General features: G+C 48.0%; 2 protein-coding genes across 7 annotated transcripts in view; one reads left to right on the top strand and one right to left on the bottom strand.

Moving 5' to 3' along the window:
- Window positions 1-350: 350 nt before the first annotated feature.
- Arv1 (ARV1 fatty acid homeostasis modulator) lies at window positions 351-12,573 on the bottom strand. Its single transcript, XM_076916044.1, has 6 exons — window positions 12,396-12,573; window positions 9,656-9,775; window positions 6,506-6,659; window positions 3,399-3,623; window positions 2,519-2,663; window positions 351-673 (listed from the first exon to the last, which is right to left on the bottom strand). Exons 1-5 carry the CDS (start codon window positions 12,552-12,554, stop codon window positions 2,521-2,523), a joined length of 801 nt encoding a protein of 266 aa, XP_076772159.1. The 5' UTR covers window positions 12,555-12,573; the 3' UTR covers window positions 351-673; window positions 2,519-2,520.
- A 171-nt stretch (window positions 12,574-12,744) lies between these two features.
- The window catches only part of Ttc13 (tetratricopeptide repeat domain 13), a 55,984-nt gene continuing 41,144 nt past the window's right edge, over window positions 12,745-27,584 (top strand). For all 6 annotated transcript variants that reach the window (XM_034522466.2, XM_034522464.2, XM_034522460.2 and 3 more), the window contains exons 1-4: window positions 12,745-13,001; window positions 21,363-21,457; window positions 22,997-23,072; window positions 26,236-26,306. In XM_034522466.2, the coding sequence (XP_034378357.1) occupies window positions 12,776-13,001; window positions 21,363-21,457; window positions 22,997-23,072; window positions 26,236-26,306 (468 nt within the window). In that variant the 5' untranslated portion in view covers window positions 12,745-12,775. The remainder of the gene's footprint in view (window positions 13,002-21,362; window positions 21,458-22,996; window positions 23,073-26,235; window positions 26,307-27,584) is intronic.

Raw genomic sequence — 27,584 nt, 5'->3', positions numbered from 1 at the left:
ATCTATTTGAATTCCTGGTTCTCAGCTGGTGGAAGTGTTTGTGAAGGATTAGGGGAGTGACCTTGTTGGAGGAGGTGTGTCACTGGGATGGGCTGTGAGGCTCAAACACTCCTGTGGTTCCTGGTGCTCACTGTGCTTCCTGCTTGTGGGTCAAGATGTGAGCTCTCAGCTGCTTCTTCTCACTGCCACCGTGGGCTCCAACCCTCTAAAACCACAAGCTGAATTAAACACTTTCTTTTATAAAGTATCCTAAGTTGTGGTGTTTTATCATACCATTACAGAGATAACTACAATACTTATCTCGGTTATTTCTGGCTGAGAGAATTCAAAAGACAATCTTAGTCACTGAATCAGAAATTTATAAAAAGCTTGATTTATTCTGAAAGACGACTTAAAAGTGCTTCTGTCAGAAAAACACAAAAGGTTTCCATACAGGTTTAAAGCCACAGTACACATTTAGACTTAAAGGGCATGAAGGACTGAGCTGTGGAACCGCGGTGCCTGCCAGGTGCACTCAGCCTTAGGTACAGACGGTTGAGATCTTCCTGGGGTTAGCTGAGTACCTTCAGAAATCCCCAGTCTTGGCTTCACTCACAGAAAGCAGAGTCCTTGTGCTCTCTTATGCCTTCTCTTTTGAGGTAACTGATCTCACCACAGAGAGTGAAGAATAAAGCTGTAGACAACAGAGCAAGACTTTGTAGGGCCTGTTCTGATCACCACAGAAGCCCTGCTTCCAAGGCTGGCTGGGTCTCTCCCCAGTGTAATTTTAAGACGACAGAACAAAGCACAAGACAAGGCAGCAGGCCTCTGGCTCTGTCGTGGGTCCTAAAGACTCATGGGCTGATTTTCCTGCCCACGAGCTACACAGAAGCACAGAGGGAACACAGCCCTGGGTGGCCTGAGGTAGGAATTTGGAAGGCAGATGCTGTGAGGTGCCAACTGGGTAGAAGTGCCAGGGTGGAGTGTGGAGAGATGCCCTCCTTAGGCGTGAACATGGCGGCATTCTATAGAAGGGAACCAGTAGCAGCTGCAGTGTGGCATATTGGATGGAGGGCCATACTCTTGCATTCACCAAGTGTCAGGCAGGGGACAGGACCCAGCCACTGGCCAGGAGAGAAATCTGTGTGGAACAGGCCCACCCACCCCTTCACATGAAGGAAGAAAGGGGGTGGGGCTAGAATTCCAGCAGCAGCTTGAACGTTTTTGACAGAAACAGACCACGAGGCTCATAGCTGCAGCAGCTCCGTGAAGTTTAGCACTGCAGACCTAAGGCATGGAAAGGGAGGTTCACAGAGGGGAAGGCAGGGAAAGCAGCAGCTCAGACGGAATGTCCAGAATGAAGAGCTACACTTGTGCATGGAGGAGGGAGGTCAGGTCCAGCAGCCACACCTCCAAAGACCCAGGAGGAAGGAAGCTGGGTGGGCTCAGAGCACAGCAGGAAATGGGGCTGCACCACAGGGTGTATGAGAGTGGAAGCTCTACCTCCAGGTGAGAGACTGAAGAAGGAGTGAGTGTGGCTCCCTTTCCTGCTGTGAGTCGAGCATTTCTTCAACCTAGGATCCTGCTTCCTCGGATGGAAGAATGGAGGGATGGAGGGATGGAGGGAGGGCCCACGGGTCAGAGAGGGGGAGGTCAGGAGGGAGCTGCACACAGCAGAAGACAAGAGAAGGAAGGAACACCGTGAATGACAGACAAAGAACAAACTGAAGGAACCTGCAGCACTGTGCTCTGGGCACAGGGAGGCCCTGTGGCTGATAAGCATGGGGGCGTGTTGTGTTTCAGGACCTCAGAGAGAAGTGTTCTCAGAGCCACTGAGTCCTGCTGAGATCACATGACCCGCAGAGAACTCCTACTCAAGAATCTTGAACTTAGTGTAGACACAGACGGTGGAAGGCAGGAAGCATATTACAAAGGCCTGGCAGAGAACCACCCCACAGCTTCCCTCAGAGTCTGTGTGTGGTTGCGAAGTGGAGGGAGTCTGGAGGGGAAGAGACTAGGTGACACGAGGTAAGGGGGAAGGAGAGTGAGCAGCAGTCCTGGATGGATGAACACAGTCAGATCCTGTAGCTCAGCAAGGGCCACAGAGGGTTAGACAGTGAGGACCGGTGGGAAGCAGCAATGGAGACAAGTGAGGGAACAGGGAGGCCAGCACCCGCCTTCCTGAAGACAGTAGCCTGAAGGAGAGGGGAGAGGCCAGTTATACTGCGTGATGGGTGCTCCTAGAGCGCTGACCTCCAGCACGACAAGGTCACAGCCCCCAACTCTCGGCAGCTGTGATCACCTGTGTGGAGCTAGGCCTGCTAACATTCAGCATGGGGGAGAGGTGGCAAGGCCTGTTGCTCCCAGGGTGAATAGGCTGTTAACAGATGCTGAGGAGACCTTCCTTGGTGGGACAGCTGCCCAGGAAGGTGCCATGTTGTGACAATCCTCCCAACCACAGAAGTAGTCGTGGGTAGGATCACTCCCTTGGTCTGTCGGTGGTGCCTTGTGGGACAGGCAGGTGACAGCACTCCGGTACCTTCAGACGTCCTGAGACTTGTAGACCGAACAGTCGCTGCCCACATCCCATTCCATCCTCTGGAAGAAGAAGACCATGATGCTCTCCAACAGTAAGCCGCTCAGCACGACCAACAGGGAGAGCCTCCGGTTGGTGTTCAGGGTCACTAGAAAACAAAGCAGCAACTGTACTAGGAACTCTCGTGATGTGGCAGGCCTGTGAGCTGCATGGGGGCAAGACCTGGGAACTGGTGTAAAAACTGATCTGAGGAAGCCCACCCTGCTCTAGAGTCCACACTGTGCTCTAATACAGCGTCAAGCTCTTCTCAACCAAAGAGGCAGAAGCCCACAAAATAAAGAGAAAACAAAGCTGGGTGTGGTGGCTCCTGCCTGTAACCTCCAGCTCTTGGAAGCTTCATACAGGAGGACTGCCATGAGTTTAAGGGGAGCCTGAGCTACATAGGGAGACTGTCTGAGAAAAACCTCCACCACCCAACCTGAAGGTTTAAGGAGACTGGCATCACAGTTCAGGAAGAGCCCAGCAAGAAGGTCAGGCAGCAGCTTCATTCACAGCAATGCTTTTCATAGTGCCTAAAAACCCAAGACTCATCTGGCAGGCAGAAACTCCAGTCTTGTAACTCTGGACAAGCCATTTGTTGTTCACAGCCATTCATAAAGCACTGTTAACAAAGGCTGCGGCTTCTACAGGAGAGATGCCGAGGGTGCGTGAGCTCTGAACTCATGGCTCCACAGGGCCGAACTGAATGATCCTAAGTGTCTGCTGTGTGGGGCGCCACCGACATACAGGACCAGCATGGGTCTGTGGAGGGGTCACGGTCACCAAGTCTGATGCTTCCCGAAAGCTGGAGGCTGACACGTCAAGTAAGAAGGCACACACTCACCTCTGACTGCCTGGAAATTTGACGTCAGGACAAACACTTTAATGAGCCTGAGACACAAGGGTGTGTAGTCGTGCTCCCAGATGACGGCCGGGATTAGCAGGAGCTTCCCGTAGCTGGACAGCAAGAGCGCTTTCAGCAGCAAAACAAAGTCGGGTGCTCTTTTTGCTGTCATGGGCTGCTGTACCCACAGGAAAGCAAACATGCCAGTAAAAAAGGCAGCTTGTTCTATGGAGCAAATGAGAGAAATACAGACGTCTCACCCAGTCTAACCCCCAAAACCATAAGAATCCCATCTCCAACACAGAACCCAGCTGATGTCATAACAAGCACCTTGACAAAATACCATTTTTTTCTCACACACAAGTACATGCACACCCACAGGCTTCATGTTAAACCCTGCTGGCCTGGCTTTAAAAATACTTTTCAATAGGTTTTAGAGGTTTTTTTCTTTGGGGGTGGGGGCAGTGGTGGGGGCTGGTGCATGCCCAGGTTGGTCTCAAACTACTGACTTTACTGTATCTCAAAGTTCTGGAGTCATATTATGAGATTATAGATGTGAACCACCAATCCTGAGAAAGATCTGCTTTAAAGCCTGAAATTATGTTTTAGTTCTTGGGTTTGGTGATATGCTTGAGAAATTTTTTTTTTTTAAAGTTCTTTGAGACAGGGTTTCTCTGTGTAGCCCTGACTGTCCTGGAACTCAAGAGATCTGCCTGCCTCTGCCTCCTGAGCGCTGGGATCAAAGGTGTGCGCCACCACCAGCCAGCTGAGTATTGTTTCAATGTTTATTTTAATTGTAGTTATCTGTACCTGTCTGTGTGTGGGTATATGTACGTGAGAGCCTGTGTTTGTGGAGGCCAGGAGGGCATCTGATCCCTTGAGGTGGTGTCACAGGCAGCTGTGAGACCTGGTGTGGGTGTTGGGAACCAAGCTCGGGCCCAGTGCCACATCAGGACATGCTCCTAGCCACTGGGCTACTTCTCCAGCCCCCTTGAGTATTCTCTTAGTATTAGTGTCTGTAAGATGTCGATGTAATAAGTCCTGTACATTTCGGACTTGATGTGTATCACGGTTATTAAAACAGTCACAAGCCCAAGTGAACAAGGCACACCCCTCCACTCTAGGCTTTCAGAGGGAGAGAACATCAGGGCTTTTTCACTGCTGCATCTCCAGTGTCTTTCCTACGAACACTGAGGAGTCTGTAGATAAGGCAGCCCCGCTGGACAGTGAATGAACACTTCTGCTCTGACTGACAGGACAGGCTCAGGTCGGAGGGTATGTCATCTGTATGCAACCCTTCATTCAGCCACCCAGACAAATGCTTACTGAGCAGCCTTGGTGGGCCCAACCCTCGGGGGTTTCACGTAAGAGGGTGAAGGCAGATTGACAAGAAGTTAGTGCACCCTGAGGGGCATGGTAGAGCATGAGAGAGAGGAGGGCTGTTGGGGAGAAGGTAGAGGTGGTGTCAGGGTAAGTGTCACAAAAATGAGATTGAAGTCAAGACCCCAGCGACATGAAGTCAGATATGGAGCCATTGTGGACAAGCACCAGAGTAAAGAGAAAGCCAGTTCTAGGGTCATCAGCTGGAGGCTTACTGTGCCCAAAGCAGCTGGGTCAGAGTAGGCTGGGGGTGAGGGGGTGTGTATAGGAGGTGCACTGAGATCCATGGGAAGGAAGGAGCTCGTCTCACTCCAAAGACTCCTTTGTCACTGTACAGAAAGATCACATGGGCACTGGGCTTATCAGAAGGAACATCTGTGTGGAGAAGAGACCTTGGGCAACAGTGCCAGGCCTGAGCCACAGTACTCTAGCTTGTGTAAAGTCCCAGCCAGACACAGGGGCAGTGGGGAGCAGGGGCAGAATTATCCTCAAGATGGAATGATCGAGGCTTTCAATAACTGAACTGAGGGCTTCAAGGAGGCTCCAGTGGGACACTGAGGCCTTTGGTCTTAGCAACCTGCAGTGAAAGCCGTGTGCAGAGGCAGAGCAAGCCCAGGCTTGGAGATGGCAGCTTACTAGCTGTCCAGTGGGGCTGGTAAGTAGCAGGGAGACAGGGACCAGAGGTCAGGAGAAAGGTCTAGGTCAGACGTGGGCATCTGAGAAGACGGATGGTGCCAGGGAGGGAGGGACAGTGGCAGACAGGGACAAAAGAGAGCCTGTGATCCAGAGTGCGATGTGGAACCATCACAACACTCCTGCTTCAGCCTCCAGAGTAGCTGAGAGTACGGGTGTGTGCCACGGCCTGGCTTAAGTCAAAGACTTCCGGAGCAGGAAAGGTTGGGAATTGGAAGTAAAGTTGCTACAGAAATTAATTCAATGTAATTCGGACCCTAGAGGGAAAGCCAGATTTTAATTTCAATGAAAGGCGCTTCCAAACACAGGTAAGTCAGGAGTACTCTGTCTCTGTCTCTGTCTGCAGTCCCACAAGCAGGAAACTTACTGTCAGATATCTGCCCCACACAGTCAGCCTAATGCACTGGGAAACACCAGGCAATGTTTCCAATGAGAGGACTGGTGAAATCTTCAAAGTGGACATTTATAAAATGTCCTATAAAAGTCTGACAAGTGTACCATCACTATTTCTCTACCATACACAAGACAAAGAAAGCAAGCAGGGGATGTTTGGCTTCACACTCAAGACAAAGGACTGAGGTGTGTATCTGACATATCAGAGCAGCCCTGGCCTCCAGCTCCTCCCAGCATCCCTCTGTCCCTACCTGGCACACCCTGCCCCAGCCCTGACATTTCAGTTGCTCTCCATTCTTCTTCTCTGTGCCCGAGTGAGCGCCCTTTTTCTCTCCCTCTTCCCCCATGTCCCTCCACCACTAGACACCCAATCCGTGGCAACTCCCATGGCCTCAATCCTTTGGAGGGGGTGAAAGCACTGGAGAGCAGCTTCCCAATAAACCTGCCTTTAATCTAATCTGGCTTGAATTGGCTCATTTCACAGGCGGGGAAATAACCTATCATGCGATTCGGACAAACTTGCCTGGCAGGTGGAGCTGAAATATGGTCTCTCTACTCCTGTATTACTAGTTGTCTCTCCACGTCACTCAGAACAGGGAGGCACTAGTTAGCCACATATGGATGGCTCGGCATCTGCTCACCGAAAGAAGCGATCACAAACATCCTGTAGAAGTCCCACTCCTTGGCGTACCGGATCACGTCATCAGGGGCTGGACTCTGGCTTGAGTCCTGCAGCTGCCACCACCGCAGGTACGCTTCACAAAGCAGGCAAAACATGCAGAGCTTCCCATGGATCTGACAGCCAAAGACAGTGCCACTGCGTCAGGTAACGGCAGGTAACGGAGCCGTGAGCTGAAGGCATGCTAAGAGGCACACCGCAGCTAAACAGGGGTAGGGGTTACTGGCTTGATGAGGCCTGCTATGTAGACCAGGCTGGTCTGGAACTCCAGAGAGGCCTCCTGCCTCAGCCTTCCAAGTACTGTGAATGTGTACATCACACTCAGTAGTTGTGCTGAGAATGACCCATGTGGATTTCCAATGTCATCATTAACTGGCTAATTACATTCTTCATGTACGTTATGAGTTCTTAACTAGCAGTGTTTATTGGAAACCCATGGGAGATTTCCAAGCTTGGACCAAAGGACCCAGTCTGGAGTCCGATTCTTAGGAGTAAAACCTGGGTAGGTATATTTTGTAGCAATTCCTGAATATACCCTAGCACGTACATGTACATAGCACACACATACCAGGAATCATATTTTCAACACCCCCCACCCCCCAGCCAAATAGTCACGTTTATGTGACTTATACAGGTGGAAATAGAACTGTTTCAGAGCAGGCTGTTTCACTGTGTATGTGTTTGGTTTTTCCAAGACAGGGTTTCTCTTGACTGTCTTGGATCTTACTCATTCTGTAGACCAGGCTGGCCTCCGGATTAGTGTGTGCCACCACACCCAGCTAATCTAAAGATTTTAGCACACCACATAAACTATTAGTATGAACAGATATTAAAAAAAAAAAAAAAAAAAAAAAAAAAAAGGAACCTCAGGGCGGAAGGAGAATAAAACTCAACAGTGAAAATAATCAGAGGCTCCTAATGTGTTTACGTTTCCCGGTCAGACCGCCTTTCCTGCAATCCGAGCTTTCTCAGGAAACTAACAGGGGAATGTATGTTTGGGATGCATGTGAGCCCGACCCAACCTGACCCAGTCTCAGGTTCTGAGGCTCCACAGCTGGCTGGCACACAGGTCCTCTGGTTGCACTCTGGAAACATCTGGGAAGGATGTCCCCCCATGTCACCCACAAAGATGCTAACTGTGCCGGTCTGAGGAGGTCTCCCTCACCCCACCCAGGAAATTTTCAGTGTGAAAGCAAGTTTGAAAATCAACACTCTGGTCACTTGAAAGGCCTTGATTATTTGAGGGGCAGACCACTGCACTGTCTAGTTCTGCCAAAATTTAGGAGGGCCAAATTAAGCAAATAAAAACATATACCCAGGTAATTTGAGTTCTAGATTTCCAACAAATAATTTGTTTTAAGTATATCCCATGCAATAATTAGGACAGGCTGAATGCTAGAAATATTTTACTGTTTACCCAAGTTTCAAATTTAACTGATGTCCTGCTGTCAGTGCAATCTAACTGTTAAGCCGTTCAGTATGAAAAGTGCACATTTGAAAAATCCAACCTTAAATGTTATTACTTTTCTAATTTTTTTTTTTTATTTCTTGAATTCTCTTTACAGCAGAGTGCAAAATGCATTTAATGGTGGTTTTAAAAAATAGTTTCCTTAGAGGCAGGTGGATTTCTGAGTTTGAGGCCAGCCTGGTCTACGGAGTATCAGGACAGCCAGAACTACACAGAGAAACCCTGTCTTGAAAAACCAAAAAAAAAAAGGTTTCTTTTAATGTTTGCTTCCTAGATCCAGGTATAATTGTTTCCTATTCTTTGTTGGAATTTGATTGTTAAAAACCACCTAGGGTGACATTCTGCCACCAGTGGTTTGGAGAGACAGACCTTTCTTCCACCTTAGACCATGACCAAGATCGCCCATAACTTCTCGGAGGGCCATGACACTGGTGACTGATACTATTACTTACTTGAATCCTTGACTGGCCACATGTTGAGCTGGTTTTTTCAACTCCCTACAGCTATTCAGGGCGTGAAAAAAATAATTCAGAGTCCTAAAGCTGGTAGCTTCAAACAGCTTACAGTTAAGGAAGCTGTGCTGAATGGTCTGGCGGCCACTGAGGTGTGAATGTAGTTTCATATGGGAGAGACCATAGGCAAAGACGGCACTGTTCACTGGCTATGATGCTTTAAGACCAATCTTTAACATCTGATTTTATTTGAATGTTCTTGGACCACTTGTAATGAGACTGCTTATCTGAATAAAATACTAGCTGTTGGAAAAAACAAACAATAAAACCACCTATTGCATTAATAAGGTATACATTCACATACATCCACATTTGTCTTAGGGGTGTTTGCAAACAGGATGGGCCTGGGAGAGAAGACTGGATGTGGGCAGAGCTGTTCCTTTGGCTGGAAATAAAGGCAGTGAAGACCTGGTGCTTTTCCCCTAAGCAGTCATGCCTCCCCCATCTTAATGGACTCCAACTGTGAGCCACACTGAAGCTGCTTCTTCTCAGACTTTAGGTCCCAGCAGTAAGGTAAGCCACTATACACCTACCCAGCTATGGTTAGCTTTATTCTGCTCTAAGTCAACATTATAAGAGGTAGTATAGTAGAGGCATCCAGACTATGCCACTGGTGTCTCTCTGTGACCGCGTCCTCAAGCAGTCACCAAGCACTGCACACTCTTTTAAATTTTTTTTTTTTTTTCAGAGCTGAGGACTGAACCCAGGGCCTTGCACTTGCTAGGCAAGCACTCTACCACTGAGCTAAATCCCCAACCCCTCACTCTTTTAAATTTGTATCTATTTTTTCTAGAAAACTTGCAGACATGAGCGAAAAAAAAATTCCCAGTTAGAATTATTATATATTCTCTAATTCTGTTTGAAACTGTTATTTCTCTTAAATGCAAAAGCATCAGGTAACATTAAAAAAATTTAAAGCCCAGGTTGGAGAGAGGGCTTGGCAGTTAAGAGGACATATTGCTTTTACAGAGGACAGGAGCTGTGTTCTCAGAACCCATGACGGGAGGCACACAGCTACCTGTGTCTCCAGCTTCAGCTTCAGGGGCACCTGTAATAGGGTACACATACCCTTCCTCCTTCAACACACACACACACACACACAATTTTAAAAATGTAAAATACCATAACTTACATTTATTTTAGTGTTGAAAAGAATATGCCTATAGGCCTGAGTTTTGCATAAAATGGCATTAATCAAGATAATAACAGGATCATATTCAATATATTTGTCAACTGGTTTCTGGCAGGAATTCTGGGGGAAAAATACAAAATAATATTAGAGCAAACAAATGAACACATTCTGAAATTTTAAAAGACTTAAAAATTGAAGTCTGTTAAAAAATGTATAAATGCAAAAAGGAAAAGGGGGCATGGGATAGGGGTTTTCTAAGGGGGGGAATGGGGAAAGGGGATGGCATCTGAAGTGTAAATGAAAGATCTAATAAAAAAAAAAAAAAAAAATTGAAGTCTGCTTTGGACTTTCCCAGCAACAAGGTGTACAGGCATCTATTTAAAATCCGCAGATTAAAAATGTTCACCCATGCAAGAAGTGGCTTCATGATGACTAACTGTAAGCTTCTAACTAGAAATACTAATATTTTGCATTTATACTCAAGAATCTATAAAGAAAGCCAGATGTGCTAACATGTAATGTTTACGACATGTAGTGTTTACGACAAAGAGGAAGGAAGATGCTGAGTCAGTAGGGGCCGAATAAGGAGACCCTGCCTCAAATCACACAACAAAACAGACAGAAGTCAGACAGGAATTTGATTTAAAGACCGACTTCAGGCACAAAAGTGTTTCAGGACACTACTTTCAATTCCACTTTCAGTTTTTACAATTTCTTAAACGCTCATCTCTCTAACACACTCTGCCTGACAGGCTGTGGTTGTGAATCTAGAGACAGGTTTCAACGAAGTTCCTATCCCAGCTTCAGGAGGACAGAGGTCAGGGTGCAGCATCAGCAATCCTAAGCCTGGGATTTTCTCCAATGAGATCAAGAACTAGGAAAGAAAATGTTCCTTCTCTGCTACCACAGACACAGTGGGGGTGCAGTGCTGCGTGCACAGACTTGGGCTGTGCAGTCTAGGTCTATGTCACCCAAATCAAGACTCCCTCAGCTTCCAAATGGTTTCCTCTCATACTCTTATACTGTGAGAAGAATTACAACCCGGTTGTTAAATCACATCAAATCACAGGTTGTTAGACAACCTGTGGACATTGAAACAGTATTATTCTCAAAGTTGCACCAATGCTACTATTCACTGAAAAAAGAGTAGCTTTGATTCCAAGTGAACACTCCGAAAGGCTGTCGGGATAACACAGAAACAGAAACCACAGGCAGACCAGGATCACCTTTTAGTTATATCAAAACTAGAAAAAAGTCAAGTGCATCGAAGAATTGTAACCCTGTACATCAACATAACAGAACAGATTCACTGTCCCTGGAGCAGAGACTCTCCACTCCAGTCACACCGCTGTAAGAAATATCACGCCTCTCCAGTTACCAGGTGAACTGGCAGTTGTGCTACCCCCTCAAGCGTCAATCTTTCTGTCAAAATGGAGGCGTAGAGGTTCACGTCTGTGAGTTAAGAGCAGCCACACTCAGACACAGAGGACAGAGGCTCTTCCCTGATCTTTCCTTTACCACTGACATGGAACTAGCTTATCTCTCCCCCTCATGCACGAGGTTCAAGTCCGGAGATGAAACATTAGTGCCAAGAGCAAGTCCCTCCCTCTGTCTTTCAAAAGCTACCTAATTCCTGCTTTCGGACAGTACCCCAAATGTAAGAACAGGGAGGCAGACACATCTGGAAGCAAAAGCGGGGAAAGACCAGCATCAGGAAACACAGAACTCCTATTCCTCCTGTATCGTCTGTTAGCCAGATACCTGTGCTGTGGATACGACATAACAAGAGGTCTCCTTTCCCAGAGCTTCGTGGGCTCCGAGAAGCTAATCACCTCCGACCTCAGGGGCCTTACACTTTAGAAAGCAAGACAGCATGCCACCTTGCCATCTGAAGACTGTTACACTGAGGTGCCAATGACCTCTACCTAAGAGGCTCCTTCTACTACCAGGTGGCATGCCCCGTGTCCTCCATTCTCTTTCCACAGCCCCCAACACCTAGGGAGCTTGCTGACTTTCTCCATCAGTGGACCTGATGGATTGGTGGGTGCTCTTCCACCAGCACCCTATCCACTGCTTCTTCCTGCCTTCAGTATAAAGAGGAAACAAACACACATTCATTCTCTCCCTCTCTCTCTCTCTCCTGGACCTCCTGCCTCCATCTCCCAATTGCAGGGATTACAGGCGTGGTGCTGGGGATGGAATCTAAGGCTGCCTGCAAGACCCGCAAGCACCCTACGAACGGAGCAACATCCCTGGCCGTGATAAATGTTTTCTATTTTGGTTAAATTGTTGTATTATTTACTATTTAATTGATAAGTACCCTGAAGAGGCACAGTTTTCTCCTAAGAAATCTCTACAGCACCGGACCTCAAACATTGCTTCCATCCTGTTACAATTCCTATTTCCTTAGTGAATCACATCTCTCTCCATCACTCGTTTACTCGTTTGAGACAGTCTCTCTCTCTCTAGGTAACCGAGGCTGGCGTCCAACTCGTGATCTTCCTCCTGCCTGGCATGCGAGTGAAGTACCGGAGTCACAGAAACGCGCCGGCACTCCTGGGTGCCATAAGTCTTAGAACAGCCATGGCCTAGGCAGTATTCAAGCCCATCCTTGCTTTCTCTTTCACACCATCATAAGGACCACTCCTCCCCCACGTGCTCAATCTCCCAGGCTTCGCCCGGGACCACAGCACGTTCGGATCCGCCTTCCTAGCTGCGCCCCGCCCCCCGGCGCGCTCACGCAGATGGTTATCTTGAGCACGCCGTGGTTGTAGTCCCGGTACAGCTCCCGGGCCTCCCGGTTGCACTCGATACAACGATACAGGCAAGGGGACGAAGCCGCCGCCGCGCCTTCCTTATCCTTCCCGGACCGCGTCCCCCTACGCCCGCCCGTCCCCATGGCCACTCTAGGGTTTCTACTTCCGGCCGCTGGCGGAAAACGCCTGGATTGGCCTTGGAAGGGGCACCCAAGGGCTTACTGGGACTTGTAGTCCTGGCGATAAATAAGAGCTTGAGGCTAACAGGGTGTGGACTACCACTCCCAGGGGGCACTGCGGCCGCGCGCCGCGCCCACCTGCCCGCGGCGGGCAGAGCTGGGCCGCGCCTGCGCCGTGCGGGAAGATGGCACCTGCCGGCCGCGGCTGCGGCTGCTCGGGTGGCTTGGGTGGCGCGGTGGTGCGGCCGCTGCTCCTACTGCTGGGGGCGCTGGCCTGCTCGCGGGCCACCGAGCACTACTCTCCGCTGTCCTTGCTGAAGCAGGAGCTTCAGCACCGGCAGCAGCATGAGGCCCCGGCGGGCGGCGGCTGCCCGCAGTCGGGGGACTGGGCGGACCAGTACCCGGAGTGCGGTGAGTGGGCCGAGCCGCCCTCTCCCTGCGGCCGCCCCTGCCCAGCGTGGAAGCACCTGGGAGGTGGGGGTACCGGGAATGGGCTCAGGCGGGCGGCGGGGACGCGGACCCGCCTCTAAGGGTGCCTACTTGCGTGCACGGACCAGGAAGTCAGACTTCTTTCTGCCTGCCCCGGTGGGTGACTTGCTCAGTCCCCACTCCAGGAATCCAATCCTGAGAGATGCAAGCAGTTTGGATTTGCAGGGTGACATCACCACTGACCTGTGCTCCTCGGATGTACCCCCGACGGTAGAGAGAGCCTCAGGCCTGATTCCTGCGTGCATTGCAGCGCTCAGGTTCATTCATTGAAGTCAGACGTTGTAGGCTTGTAGAATAAGTCATGGAGGATCACTCTGGGCAAAATGCACATGCTCTGTCTGTTTTGAGTTGTACAGTGGTCATTTTTACCCATCAGTACCCTCTCCACCGTCCCTTCCTCTCTGGGTGACCCTCCGACTTGCCGTGGGAAAGGCCTGGGTCTTCCATACCTAGTAGCAGCTGACTGGTGATGCCTTTTAAGATATCTCACGGATGCTCAGCACCTTACGCCTGCTCGGACGCTGCCTAGTTTCTTAGCTGAGATGCAGTCTCAAGATTAGTGCAATCTGACTTCCTTTGAGCACCATCTGGCTTCTTGGAATGGCTTTTGGACTTATTTTGTGGCTTGTCCTTGCCTGTCAACAGTGTCACTGATGTGGCTAGCATTCTTTAGTGAGCCAAAGGACCATTGTTAATGTCACCTCCTGATTCAGGGCAGGAGGTTACCTGTCCAGAACTTGACTTTTCTGTAAATAGGAGACTCCGTTTACTTGAATGTGAGGTTTTATTTCCCCATTTAGCCTTGTTAGTTTGGCGTCTTAATTTACCATAAAAGCAGTAGCCACCTTATTGGATGGCAGCTCCTTGTCTCTGAAGGGAAAACTGAGACACAAGGAAAAGGCTAGCTCCCAAAGCCCCAGCTATAGAAGGGAGAGAACAGACAATAGTTGCTTTACATTCTTTGTTTTTGAGAAAGGGTTTCTCTGAGCCCAGTCTGGCTTTGAACTTGCATTTACATGATCCTTCTCTTTAAACCCCCAAGTGCTTGGATTACAAGTGTGAGCTTCCATGCTCAACTTTGCAGACAGGTTTTGTCTTAACCTCCAAGAGCTCTTGGTAGGAAATACCTCTCTTCTGTTTCTCCCAACCCTGGATGATTTAATGGAAGTTGGACTCTGTGAAGCTTTCCTCAGGGACCTGTCCTTGACTGTGGGGACAAATTCAGGATAGGCAAGTAAGCATGGCATAGCCTGAGGGGCTTTTATCTGCTGTATGAGCCGGAATACCACCTACACAATGGTCTACTCTTGATATCCAGAACCTATCAGGTGTCACAAATCATACAGGTCTGACCTCACCAAAAGGGCATCTTTGGAATACCATGGTCACTTTCTTGTTTACCCCACATCAAACCAGACTCTAGACTTGAGGCAAAGAGCTACCTAACTGTTCCTCAGCGTTGTTCTCAGGCGCAGGTTGCCGAAGGGATGCCTGCTCGGGTCTCCGTGTGCAGCTATTAGCCTTTCTCACGCTTACTCTCTTACTGCAGCGCCCCCTGTGGTGGAGGAGTGAATGGTTCCATTGAGAGGAAGCGGATCTCTATCCGCAGTGGCTGGCCTGGCTGGTCCCAGGGTACAGCTGAACTTGCAAACCTGCAAGCATGCCAGGTGTCTCTGCCCTAGGCTTACGTGTTCTGCAGCCCATGGTGACATTTTGTCTTCTAGTATATTTTTATGTTTCTTACTGAAAGTAATATAATGTTTTTGATTCTATTTTTCCATGAGAAGATAATATTTTTTTTTAAGTGATTTACTTATATTTTTGTCTTTGTGGAGGGTGGTAGGTGTGCATGGGTGACCATAGAGGCCAAAGGGGGCATCCGATCACCTGAAACTGGAGTGATTGTGAATAAACTTGGGTCTTTTTTTTTTTTTCTCCCTTCCCTTCTCCCTCTTGCTCCAGCCCTGCTTGCTCCAGCCCAAAGGTTTTTATTTACTTATTATATGTAAGTACACTGTAGCTATCTTCAGACACCCCATAAATGAACATTTGATCTCATTACAGATGGTTGTGAGCCACTATGTGGTTGCTGGGATTTGAACTCATGACCTCTGGAAGAGCAGTCAGTGCTCTTAACCACTGAGCCATCTCACCAGCCCCCATAAACTTGGGTCTTAACCACTGGGCCTGCCTCAGGCCTGAGAAAATAATCCTACTCTTTAAAAGGAGAAGAAACCATCTGCTGTGTTATTTGTTCTTCTTTTTTTGTTTCTGTTTTCTTTTTCATTTCTTTTATTTTATTTTTGCTTTATTTTGTTTGAGACTGGCTCACACTAATTTAAGCTAGTCTGGGCTTGAACTCACTGTGTAGCTCAGGCTGCCCCTTAAGTTTTTGACAGTCCTCCTGCCTCAGTCTTCTGAGTGCCTCAAAACCTGAAAAGTTTATTTTCAAAATAAAAGTAATTTTTTTCTTATTCCCGTGGCCCTGTTTTTAATATTGTGATAGTGGGAAGAAATACTGAGCAGTCTTTTTCCCAATTCTCTTCCCCAGTCCCGTTACACAATATGAAACATTCTGTGTCTTTTTTCCACACTGAAGTAGTTAAGTGTTCATTACCATTTTCCTAGGAGGAAACTGAAGTCAAAAGAAGCAAGGTTACCCTGGAAGAGCCCAGATTTAGGATTTTGATTTTTTTTTTTTTTTTTGCATATGGGCATAATTTCAATAAGTATTAATATAGTAAGCCTTACACCTTAAACTCGTTGAAAGTTGTATTTGTTTGCTCTTGTTTTTATTTTTTTCAAGTCAGGGCTTTCTGTGTATCCCTTACTAGACTGTAGACCAGGCTGGCCTCGAATTCAGAGATCCACCTGCCTCTGCCTCCTGAGTACTAAAACTAAAGGCCTGTGCCACTACTACAGGCTTGAAACTTGTAGTTTTACTTACTTATTTATTTTTTTAAATTAATTTTATTTGTTTTTTAATGAATGAGTGCTCTGTCTGCATGTACACCTGTAAGCCAAAAGAGGGCATCAGATCCCTTTTTATAAGTGGTAGTAAAATTTATTATTATTTATTTTTAATGTATGAGTTGTCTGTCTGCGTGTACACCTGTATGCCAAAAGAGGGCATCAGATCCCTTTTCATAGATGGTACTGAGCCACCACTTGGTTGCTGGGGATTAAACCAGGACCTCTGATTAAACCAGCAGTAGCTGGTGCTCTTAACCACTAAGCCATCTCACCAGCCCCAAGACTTGTATTTTTAAATAACACTTGGGATTTCAGACTTTATATGTGTATTAAAATGCACCACTGATCCTAGTGTTTTGAACTGCATAGACACAGGAAAGCCGGGTATGCACACGTGCGTGCGTGTGCGCGTGCGTGTATACCAGGCATTGATGAGTGTGCTGCACCTTAATGAACTGACTGAGTCCCTTGTGGAGAGCTGAGTTTGGGGTATGGAGAGTAGTCCCGGGACACCTTACTAGAGGAGTGATGCTAGGCACATGGGGGAGTGGAGACCCAAGTTGCTGCTGTTGTGCAAGGCAGTGAGCAAAGACTGGAAGCTGAGCTCCGGAGAGAGTAGCCTTGAATAGATCCCAGATACATCTCTGACCTCTCCCTTTTATGGATCTTGCAAAGTAAGGAATGTATCAGTTGGAACTTGCTCACTGACTAAAGAATCCAGGTTTTCTGCTCTTCCTACAAACCTACATGGTGTGTCATTTAAGTGGAACACTGACTGGTTCTTCACAGACATCTGAAGCTACATCTTAGTGATCCAGTCACATGCTTTTTTAGTAACTTACAAAATGCCTTTGGTTTCTCTTTCTTTGCAGTAAGAGGAACGATGAGCTAAGGTGAGGCTTCTTTTCCTTTGAGATACTGTGTCCTGTATCCCAGGCTGGTCTCCAGCTCTCTACACAGCTGACTATGACTTTGAACTTCTGATCCTTCTGCCTCTGCTTCCCAAAGTGCTAGGATCACAGGCGTGTACCACCACACCTGGTTTTTCTGTGGTGCTGGAGCTTCAAGCTTGCTGTGCAAGGACTTTACCCAGTGAGCCACGATTCAGCCCTTATGTGAAGTCTTTAAGTGACATACTTGTTTGCTTCTAGGCGACAGTCCTGTACGTGAGTCCAGTCTTCACGGCGGTTTTCACTGAGGTGCCTCTGTCCACTTGGTGACCTTAGCACAATCCATGATGAATGTTGCCCTCTGTCTGAATAATGACTTAGAGCCTTAAACGTGTTAAATTTGTTGGGATAAACAATCCCAGAATTGAGCCAGCGAGATGGCCCAGTGGGTAAAGATGCCCTCAAGCTGCTGAGGGTCCTGGACACACAGGTGGTGCATCTAAGCAAATTCAAGCAAAACACTTGTACACATAAATCTTTTAAAATTAAAAAAAAAAAAAAAAAAAAAAAAAAAAAAAAAAAAAAAAAAAAGCCCTCAATCTGAAAGTCCAAACACTTCAGATAAGAGCTATACAACCCAGGCCAGTGAGATGGCTCAGTGGGTAGAGGCGGTTTCCACAGCCTGATGACTGACCTGCCTTAGAACCCTGGGACCCATGTGATGGAGAGAACGGGTTCCCACAAGTCATTCTTTGACGTCTGTTTGCACACTGTGGCGTGCCCATCGACTTACAGCAGTAAATGTAATATTTATTTTTTTAAAAAAATAATACTCCACATACACATACCAGTAAATGGGGGTTTTTGTTTGTTTGTTTGTTTGTTTTTAAAGTAACACTTAGTGTGTGCCAGGGAACAGCTATTTTCTGCAAGCCGAGCTGTGTCCTTGCCTGCTCTCGGTTGTGGCTCTCCCCATCATAAAGAATGGGGCACAGAAGTAAGGGCACAAAAGGCCATGCCCAACATCAGATAGCCACCGAGGTGCCAGAGCTCTGAGCCAGCAGGACATCGCCTCCAAAGCAGTCGGGTTAGTCAGGGGAATAGCGCAATGGAGCATAGGTCCTCCTTCTCTGAAACCACTGTAAGTTCAGCTAGTTATCTACCCAAGAGAGGTGCCGAGGAACAGCTATTAGAGAAAGGAGTTTGGCGAAATCTGCAAATCACTGGAATAGGTGTATGCCTTTAAGAGCAAGATGCCGGCCGTGTCAGCAAGCAGATAGTTGTTTATATACAGCCTTTCTTCCCTCACCTGTGTTGGTTCTTGATCTTAGTAAGTGAAACTGCCCAGTCCTTCATGGTGGTCCCATGTAATGGTCCACCATTAAATCACATCGCCGTACCCCTGAGCCTGTCCACACTGCCGCTGTGTCTGCTTGGCCCTTGCTCATGCATCTGACGTAAAAGCAGAGTTATCACTCACCGCTGACTTTTCTGTTTCCCTGGTGCCACTGGTGACTTCCTCCCCAGGTCACGGGCAGATGCTTTCCTTTCTTTCATGTCTGTAGCAGAAAGTGTCTCCTTTCACCTCTCCAGGTCTGGCTTTTCATTTCTGGCCGTGGCCTGGGCTACATGATCACCTCAAGCAAACAAAACCCTAACCTAGTACCATATCTTCCTCCTGGAACCAACAACAGAGCTGCATCTGCCCCTTCTCTCCCTGCTGAACACGGCCGCTTGCTTATCCGCTCAGCTGCTTCTGAAAAGCTCTTGTGAGCAGCAAAATTCACAGTAGTTCTTAGGCTATTCCAAATGCCTTAATGTGTCTTTCTTTTTTAATTTTCCAATTAACAAGAATTAGTATTGTGTTCTGAAAATATTATATACATGCAGAGCTTACACTGCCACTAAGGTTATTACAGAAGTTGAAAAGGTTTTTGTTCTGTTTGCTGAGATATAATCTTGTCACCTAGCCCAGGCAGACTTTGAACTTGTGGCAGTCCTCCTGCCTCAGCTTTCTGAGTGCTGGGATTACAGGGGTATGCCACCTCGCCTGGCTTCAGTGGAATTAAAGAATCTGGAAGATTTCTTGGAGCCAAGATGGGGTGTGAAGATGGCAGGCAAATTGAATTTAGTCACCAGGGGCTTGGACAGCAGACCAGCTCTTAGGAAAATAAATGGCTGGGAATCTTTCTGTGAGCTGTGTCACAGTGGACTCGATGGTCAGAAGATGAGCAAAAGAAGCTGGGTATGTCAGAGAACACCTGTAACTCAGCACTCTGCGGGCAGAGCAGGAGGATTCAAAGTTCCAGGCCCCTTTAAGCTAGTATTGAGCCCCCATCTAAGAAAGGCAACAAGCAATGTTGCTACTCTCAGCTTCTGGACGTACTGCAGGGGGCGGGGGAGCGCGACTCAGGGCTGTCCACACCCTGTGGCTCAGCACTTCCATTTGCTGACCTCTACCCTAGTTGGGTAAGTTTGTGAAGATGGGTGTCATGGCAGCTTAGTAAAATATTATCTGTATCAGTGCAGAAGCAGGGATGGGACAGTGTCCACAGGGTATTGTGTCTGCAGTGTGCAACATCTATGGTGTATAGTGTCTGTGGTTTGCAGTGTCTGTGGTTCCTTCAGCAGGTTGTACACACACACACACACACACACACACACACACACACACCCCTGTGTCACAGCACACATATGGAGGCTAAAGGCTAACTTGAAGGAATCAATTTTCCCTCTACCTTGTGGGATTCAGGGACTGAACTCAGGTCACTAGACATGGTGACAGGTGCCCTTACTCCTAGTGTGCTGATACCCCTGCCTTCTGCTGGTCATGATCCAACGCTCTGTGGCCTCAAGGCTGCTGCTGTCCTTGCCGGTGTCCTTGCCTTTGTTCCTCTGGGTGTGACTCTCGGGCTCCTGGTTACTGCTTAGCACTTTGTTCTCTCCTTGGAACCTGGGGCAAAGCCGAGCCCTTTAATCACTGTGGCACTCTTAAGACAGCTTTGGGGACGAGGTCCTCACTACACAAAATGAACTGTTTCAGAGAAACTCTGGCAGTTAGTTGTACATTTCCCATGCTCTGCAGCTACTTTGAACATTTCTGTCCTTCGGGAGGGTCCTTAGCCCATATATTAGGCAGATCCTCAGCCTTCCTAATGTTGCGACCCTTTAATACAGTTCCTCATGTTGTGGTGACCCCCAACCATAAAATTATCTTGATACTTCATAACTACAATTTTTGCTACTGTTACAAATTGTAATATAAATTTCTGTGTTTCCTGGTAGTCTTAGACTACCCCTGTGAAAGGATATTTGACCCCCAAAGGGGTTTTGACCTCCAGTTAAGAACCACTGATGCAGGGCATTTCCCGGTCTACTCAGTCCCTCAGCCCTGGAGAAGCCCCTTCTCCTTCTGTCTCCTTAGTTACCCACGTGGCCCTTTGGGAGTTGTGTACTCTGACCTTTCCCGTTCCGTTTCTGTGGCAGAGCCTCACGTATGAGACACTTTTCCATGTTGTTGTTGTACGAGCACTTGGTTCTTGTGGAGGGTAATCAGCCCTTCATGTGCATCTACCCCAGTTTATCTGCTTATCCGAGTGAAGACTTGGGCTGTTAACCACCTCTTGGGAGTTATGAACACCGCTCCCGAGAACCTGTGTACAGCATTTGTTTGAGTTCCTACATTCAGTTCGTGATTTATTCACAGATGGAGTTGCTGGGTCATATTGGTGGTTCTATGTGTGACCCGAGGAATTGCCAACACATTTTCTATGGTGGCTGGATCATTGTACATTTCTTCCACCTGTGCCCAAAGTTTCCAGTTTCTCCCAGCCATCCTGTGTGTTGGGTGGAGACCCTTGTTCAGATTACGTTCCTCTAATAACAACAGTGGCCTTTTCTTGTGTTCAGTGGCTTCTGTATATTTTTATCATCATCAAGGCCCTCTGCTCGATCATAATCTGATTGTCTTTTTCCCACTGAGTTGTAAGACACATTTATATATTTTGGACTCTGGACCCGTAGTGCATGTCTGGTGGTGTTAGGTCTCCTGGTTAGCCTTTGTTCTTGTGTGTGTATGGGGCTGGAGGGGTATGGTGCACACATGTAAGCAGGTATGTGTTAAGCCTAAGGTAGATACTGCCATACAGAGAGGTGTTTAGCTCAGCTACTCGACGGCCACTGGCATCTGGGTGGTTGACAGTGTTAGCTCTTCCCATTCTTTCAGAATAATAATGAATTTCCTCCTGACCCTAGTCATAGCAGGGCTCTTAACTCCTGTAGAATACCACGCAGCTGGAGTTGAGAAAGCCCCTGAACTTTCACTTGCCTCTAGTTTGGCTCTGTGGCCATCTTAAGATTTCAGCGTATGGTCCTTAAATTCTCCGAGGGGAGTGAGTGACCCAGAATGTTTGCTTTGCAGAGTCGTCATTTTTGAACTTCCATGAATCCGACTGCGAACTGAGAGGCTCAGCACCCTGTGACTCGCTGCTTTCTCTCAACACTGAAAAGATTCTGGTATGTGTCTCTCCACTCTGCAGTGCTGAACACTGGCCAGGGCCCCACCTGTGGACTTTCTACTTTGAGTTCCTCTGGGACCGAGGTTTGACTAAGAGCTAGAATGTGAGGCATTCCCATGATGCTGGGATTGCACCTCAGGGGGTGGCGCCCTCGGTTCTGCGTGTTTGGATCTGAGCTAGCTTGCTCTTGGCTTTACAGGCAAGCAGAGCACTGTGGTTTATGACGAGAAGGTCCTGTAACCAACCATATTGAACACAGTGGTCCCTTTACTATTGTTGGCAGTATGGTTCATTGGTCACGCAGAATCACTCAGCTACTTAGTTATGTGTTCCAGCAAGCTCTGTGCTGTAAGAAAAGACAAGCTTGGATTTGGAGCTCTCTCTAGATCCTGTCCTCTAGGTTTGCCTGGGTAACGGATCTTTAGCCCTTTCTGACGCAGATTTTCCTACATATGTGCCTAGGAGTTTGAATTATCTGTGGCAACTCCAGCCTGGAATTGATTGTTTTAATAATGTTTTTACATGTGTTTGCTTACCTACTTGTATGTATACACATGTGCTCGTGCACACGTGCCAGGGTGCATGTGTAGGAGTCAGTCAGAAGACAATTTGCGAGAGCTGGTTCTCTTTTCGTGTGCTCTGAGGCATGAACTCAGGAAGTCAGGCTTGGCACCTTCACCCACTGAATCATCCTGTCAGTCCCCTTGGTTTTAATGCAGGTGCTGTAGGCCACCTGTGTTGTCATTTGGTGTTGTCTGGCAGAGCCTCTGGGGAAGTGGCAGCTGTTTGTATACCAAAATGTGATTTATCTCCAGAACCCATTAGAACCATCTGTATTGTGGCTGAAGATAACGTGTGAGAGTATTCAGTCAAGGGCAGTAGCTTATGGCTGTGATCCCAGCACTTGGATGGTGAGGGTGGGAGGATAGCCTTGAGTTCAAGGCCAGCCTGGGCTCCGTAGAGTCCTGGGTCATCAAGGGCTATATAACAAGATACTGCCTTTAAGAAAGTCCTTGCTTCTGAGACAACTTATTTCCTGTCTCCTGTCCTGACATTCTGGTCACACGTGGTCTCTGCATCTGCCTAGGGCCAGCCTTATGCCTCACACTACATGGCTGTGTGCATTACTGGGGGTAGCATTTAGTAACAAACAGCCTTGTTTCTTGGCCAGATTCTTTTGTGTCCATCACGTAGCTGTGGATTCTAGAATACTTGTTTGCCTTACCTAGTGTTCTGTGTTCGAGCCATGCCAGAGGACTGATCTTCCCAACATAATTAAAGGCATAAAAGAGCCTGCACAAACTCAGGGGCCCCAGAGTAGTCATAAGGACTAATCCCCACAGACGAGGAAGATATTCTTGGAAACAGAGGTGCTGGGGATAGGGGACCTGAGCGTTCTTGAAGCTCAGTCAGAAGACAGTGACACATGTTCTGCTTTCGTAGAGCAGGAACGCAGCTCCAGCAGCGTCACACACAGCCTTCTCATGCAGGGCTTGCATCTCCTGTCAGAAGCTAAAAGATGTTTGTTTGTTTTTAGAGCCAGGCCAAGTCTATTGCAGAGCAGAAGAGATTCCCGTTTGCCACTGACAACGACAGCACCAATGAAGAATTGGGTAAGAATCCAGTCTGGGAACACCCCATAACACCTGCCCAGAGACATGAGAGCACCCCTGTAATACCTGCCCAGAGTCGTGTGAGCACCCTGTAACACCTGCCCAGAGTCGTGGGAGCACCTTGTAACATCTGCCCAGAGTCGTGTGAGCACCCTGTAACACCTGCCCATAGTCGTGGGAGCACCCTGTAACACCTGCCCAGAGTCGTGGAAGCACCCTGTAACAACTGCCCAGAGTCGTGGGAGCACCTTGTAACATCTGCCCAGAGTCGTGGGAGCACCTTGTAACACCTGCCTAGAGTCGTGGGAGCACCCTGTAATACCTGCCCAGAGTTGTGGGAGCACCCTGTAACAACTGCCCAGAGTCGTGGGAGCACCCTGTAACACCTGCCCAGAGTCGTGGGAGCACCCTGTAACACCTGCCTAGAGTCATGGGAGCACCCTGTAATACCTGCCTAGAGTCATGGGAGCACCCTGTAACACCTGCCCAGAGCCATGAGACCACCTCGTAACACCTGCCCAGAGCGGTGGGAGCACCCTGTAACACCTGCCCAGAGCTGTGATCAGATGCAGAGTAGGAAGCCAGGTGGGAGGGACAGATAGGAGACTGGCACTGCTGGTCAGGCTTACGAGGCCTTCTGAGGTTCTGTTTGGTATGCACCATGACCAAAGATTTGGGTGGGGCCTGGGGATGTGTGTCAGCTGGTGGAATGCTTGCCTAATACCTAGGAGGCCCTGGGTTCGGCCCCAGCACAGCGTAAAGTAGGTGTGGTACAATCCCAGTACTTGGGAGGTGGAAAGAGGAGAATCAAAAGTTCATGGTCATCCTTGGCTAAATAGGAGACAACCTGGGACACAGGAAGCCCTGGCTCAAACAAAGGAAAGGAAGCAAGGCAGGCAGACAGCAAGAAAAGACTTGTACAGTGTTTGGTAAGGACTATTCTAGCCCTAGGTTTCTATGGAAATGAAAAGTGATGTTAGTAAGATCAACTGCTCTGTGCTAGAAGAATCTTGTACTGTCATCACGAACAGCAAGGAAGTGAAAGGAAGGAGACCCAGAACAGCATCGTAGGTGGGAGCATTCACACTCATTCGGGTCTACAGGGGAGCTTCATGGTTTGGCCATTCCTGGCATGCATCTAGCGTGTGCTGAGGTACTTACTTCCCATTGCCCAGTGAGCTCACACATGTGAGGAGTGGACCAACAGCAAGCACAGGGCCATGCAGAGCGGAGGGACTGCGTGTGGTTCCTGCGTGTGGTTGCAAGAAGCGCCCGAAGGGATCCTGCATCTGACTGTTATTTCATCCTTATTGTGGCCGTCCATCCGCTTGTCATGGTAACTCAGCCCTCCTGTGCTGAGTCCTTAGTGTTCTCACTGTGGAACGTTGCCACCTTTGCAAAGTCGCTGCCACCTTTGCAAAGTCATGTGTCCCCTGCTCCCCGCCCCCCTGTGCTGATCTCTGGGGTAACTTTGAGAACTAACTGCCCTTTAAGGTATCAGTGAGGCTGGTCTTTGTGGAATGGTTGGCTTCTTTCAGCTGAATGTCCATTTAGTAAATGGTACTTAAGCTCAGGTATGGGGCTGGAGAGATGGCTCAGAGAACTGGCTTCTCTCCCAGAGGACCTAGGTTCTATTCCCAGCACCCCATAGCTGTCTGTAACTCCAGTTCCAGGGGATCCGCTGCCCCCTTCTGGCCTCCATGAGCACGAGGTATGTGTGTGCTACAGATGTACATGTAGTCAGAATAAAAATAAATTAAAAACAACGACAACAAAACACACCTTGGTATGAGCCTGCCTTATGCATTCTTAGGAGCAATCCAGGAAGCTTGAGCTGAGTTAGGTTCTTCTGTGTGACAGAGATTCTTCTTGGAAAAAAAAAAAAAAACTTTTGGCAGAGGCAGTGTGCAGGGATGAGTTGCTGTCTGTAGAGATCTCTGCTGTAACTGTAGCGGTTCCAGGTCTTTTGTTTTGGTTGGTTCTTGTCGTTTTCCTTTAAATGTATATCCTGGGTTCCTACAGTAGAACTTATACCCCAATGATACTTATGTCTGAATGAGATGTAGATTAGTATTCTTTGAAGTTGTGGGTAGGTATGGCAAAATTGGAGCCCTATTTGTTCTTTTTTGAGGGATGTTTGGTAGCCAGGGCCCAGATAGATCTGTTCCAAACCAAGCTTTTCCCTGAAGTTCTGTTCCATTTTATTTTATTTTTTTTAAAGAATTAAAGTGTGTGTGTGTTGCATTTCTTTTATGAGAATGAGTGTTTTGTCCACATGTATGTATGTGACCTTGGAGAAGAGGCTGTGGGATCCCCTGGAACTAGAGTTACAGACAGCTGTGAACCATCCTGTGGGTGCTGGGGCCTCCATCCATGTCCCATGGAAGAGCAGTCAGTGTTGTTAACCTCCGAGCCGTCTCACAGCCCTCTGTTCTGATTTATAACTCTGTTTGTTTTTTTTGTTTGTTTGTTTGTTTGGTTTTTTTTGTATAGCAGATAGTACCAGCTATGGAAAAATAAGGAATTCTAAAAACATATCTGAGAGAGGTCCTTAAGAAAACTTACCATTGGCTTAGCAAGCATGAGCCAGGGAGTATGGAGCGGTTTCTGGGTCCCCACTCCAACAGAGCCGGGCAGAACCGAGCCTGGTTTAGCCGTCAAGCAGGCTTTTGTTACCTTAGGTTTAGAAAGCTGCTCTTGTGTCCTGTGTGGCAGTCTGGGAAGCATGGCTGTGGAGCCTGGGCCTGCCCTCAGGGCTGCACTCAGTGGTACCCTTCTCAGGCAGTCCCTCCCCTCAGCCATGGGGGCTTTTCATCTCCTTGTCTGCAAGTGGAATGGATAATTGTAGCATCCTCCTAGCAACTGCTCAGAGAGTAAGAGCCTTCCATTCCTAAAGGTCCGGGGCTCTTCCGGTACCTAAGAAGAACTATGAGGTATGCCCCAGTGCTGGCATTCTAGTCTCTATTCTGCCTGTGGGCCGCCTAACCAGTGCTGGATAGCAAATACAGGGGTCACCCATGGCATACTGTGTGCTTGCTTCTAGGTTCTTTAACACACTCCTTTGTCAGAGCTGCATTTTGAGACAAGGCAGAGAGGACTTACTGACTATATAGCCCACCTGCCTTTCTTCCTTTCTCTGATATTTTCCTGTTTTGTCTCACAGCTATTGCTTATGTGCTGGTCGGCAGTGGTCTCTACGATGAAGCAATAAGACACTTTTCAACAATGCTTCAGGTAATGTTCTCCTTGGCTCTGTGATTGCGAGTGCTTGAGGTGATGCAAGGTGAGCCCACACATCTGCAGGGCTGCAGTGGAGCGTGGGGTAGGGTTGCAGGGAGTGGAAGAAGGGAGCATTGACCCATTACCTCTCGGTGCCAGCCCTGGAAGGATCACTCTATTCCACATGGGATAAAGGAAGTGAATGCTGTTGGAGTCGCTGCCCACACCGTCTGCACCATCGTGTAGCAGAGGTGGCCTTTTTCTGCAAGGTTGAAGTAGCTACAGGTCACATCCTCTTCCACAAAACCTCTGTGGGACATGGACCCTCCATGAAACATAGACCTTCTCTGAGACACAGGCCCGCTGTGGGAGGTGGACACTAAGGGTGTGAAATTCTATCTGCTTGGACAGGATTTGATCCTGCTTTTGGATCTGCCTCTCACTTTAGTAGGGAACTGTGAGACTGCTTGATGGCAGACTATAGTTGAAGACTAGTTAAGAGAAAAGAGCCTGCATTGTGGCCTACCCCTGTAATCCCAACACCTGGGAGGCTGAGAGAGGAGGATTGTGAGTTCCAGGCCAGCCCTGGTTACAGATGTACAGCCTGGACACACATGCACAGAGAAAGGACGAGATAGAATCATGTGTAAGTCACCTGTGTGTGCTGTGGGGGAGTCCTATGCAGTGCTGGCCTCTCACAACGTTGTTCCCTTACGCATCTGTAGGAATTTGTCAGGGGTTGATGGGTCTGACCAGTGCTCTACAGGAGAAAGGCCTGCACTCCACAGTTAGAGACTCCCATGTCCACACCTGCTCTGTGCTTTTCCCAGTTCTTCAGCCTCTTGGCATGTGTGAGTCACAGTAACTGCCTCTAGAGATGTGTTCTTTCAGTTTAGGTGAAACATCTCATGAAGAGCCTCGTGTCTAACACCTAGTATAGACCGCTTAGCACAGGTTTTCCTCATTGCTTAGAGGCCAACAGGTGGCTCATGCTCTAGCAAATAGACTTCGTGTTTTAAAATTTTATTTATTTATGTGGTTTTGTGGGTTTTTTGTTTGTTTGTTTTTAACGAGTGCTCTAATTGCATGTACACAAGAAGAGGGCATCAGATCCCTTTTTAGATGGTCATGAGCCACCATGTGGTTGCTGGGAATTGAACTCGGGACCTCTGGAAGAGCAGCCAATGCTCTTAACTGCTGAGCCATCTCTCCAGGCCTCTAGACTTCATTTTAAAATATTAATTTTGAAAATTTAGCTCTGCTTGTGTTAAAAAACACAACTTATAAACACCA

The sequence above is a fragment of the Arvicanthis niloticus genome, chromosome 18, assembly GCF_011762505.2.
Source record: "Arvicanthis niloticus isolate mArvNil1 chromosome 18, mArvNil1.pat.X, whole genome shotgun sequence".
NCBI lineage: Eukaryota > Metazoa > Chordata > Mammalia > Rodentia > Muridae > Arvicanthis > Arvicanthis niloticus.
The sequence above is the reverse complement of the archived record's forward strand: the minus strand, read 5'-3'. Positions and strand labels throughout refer to the sequence as shown.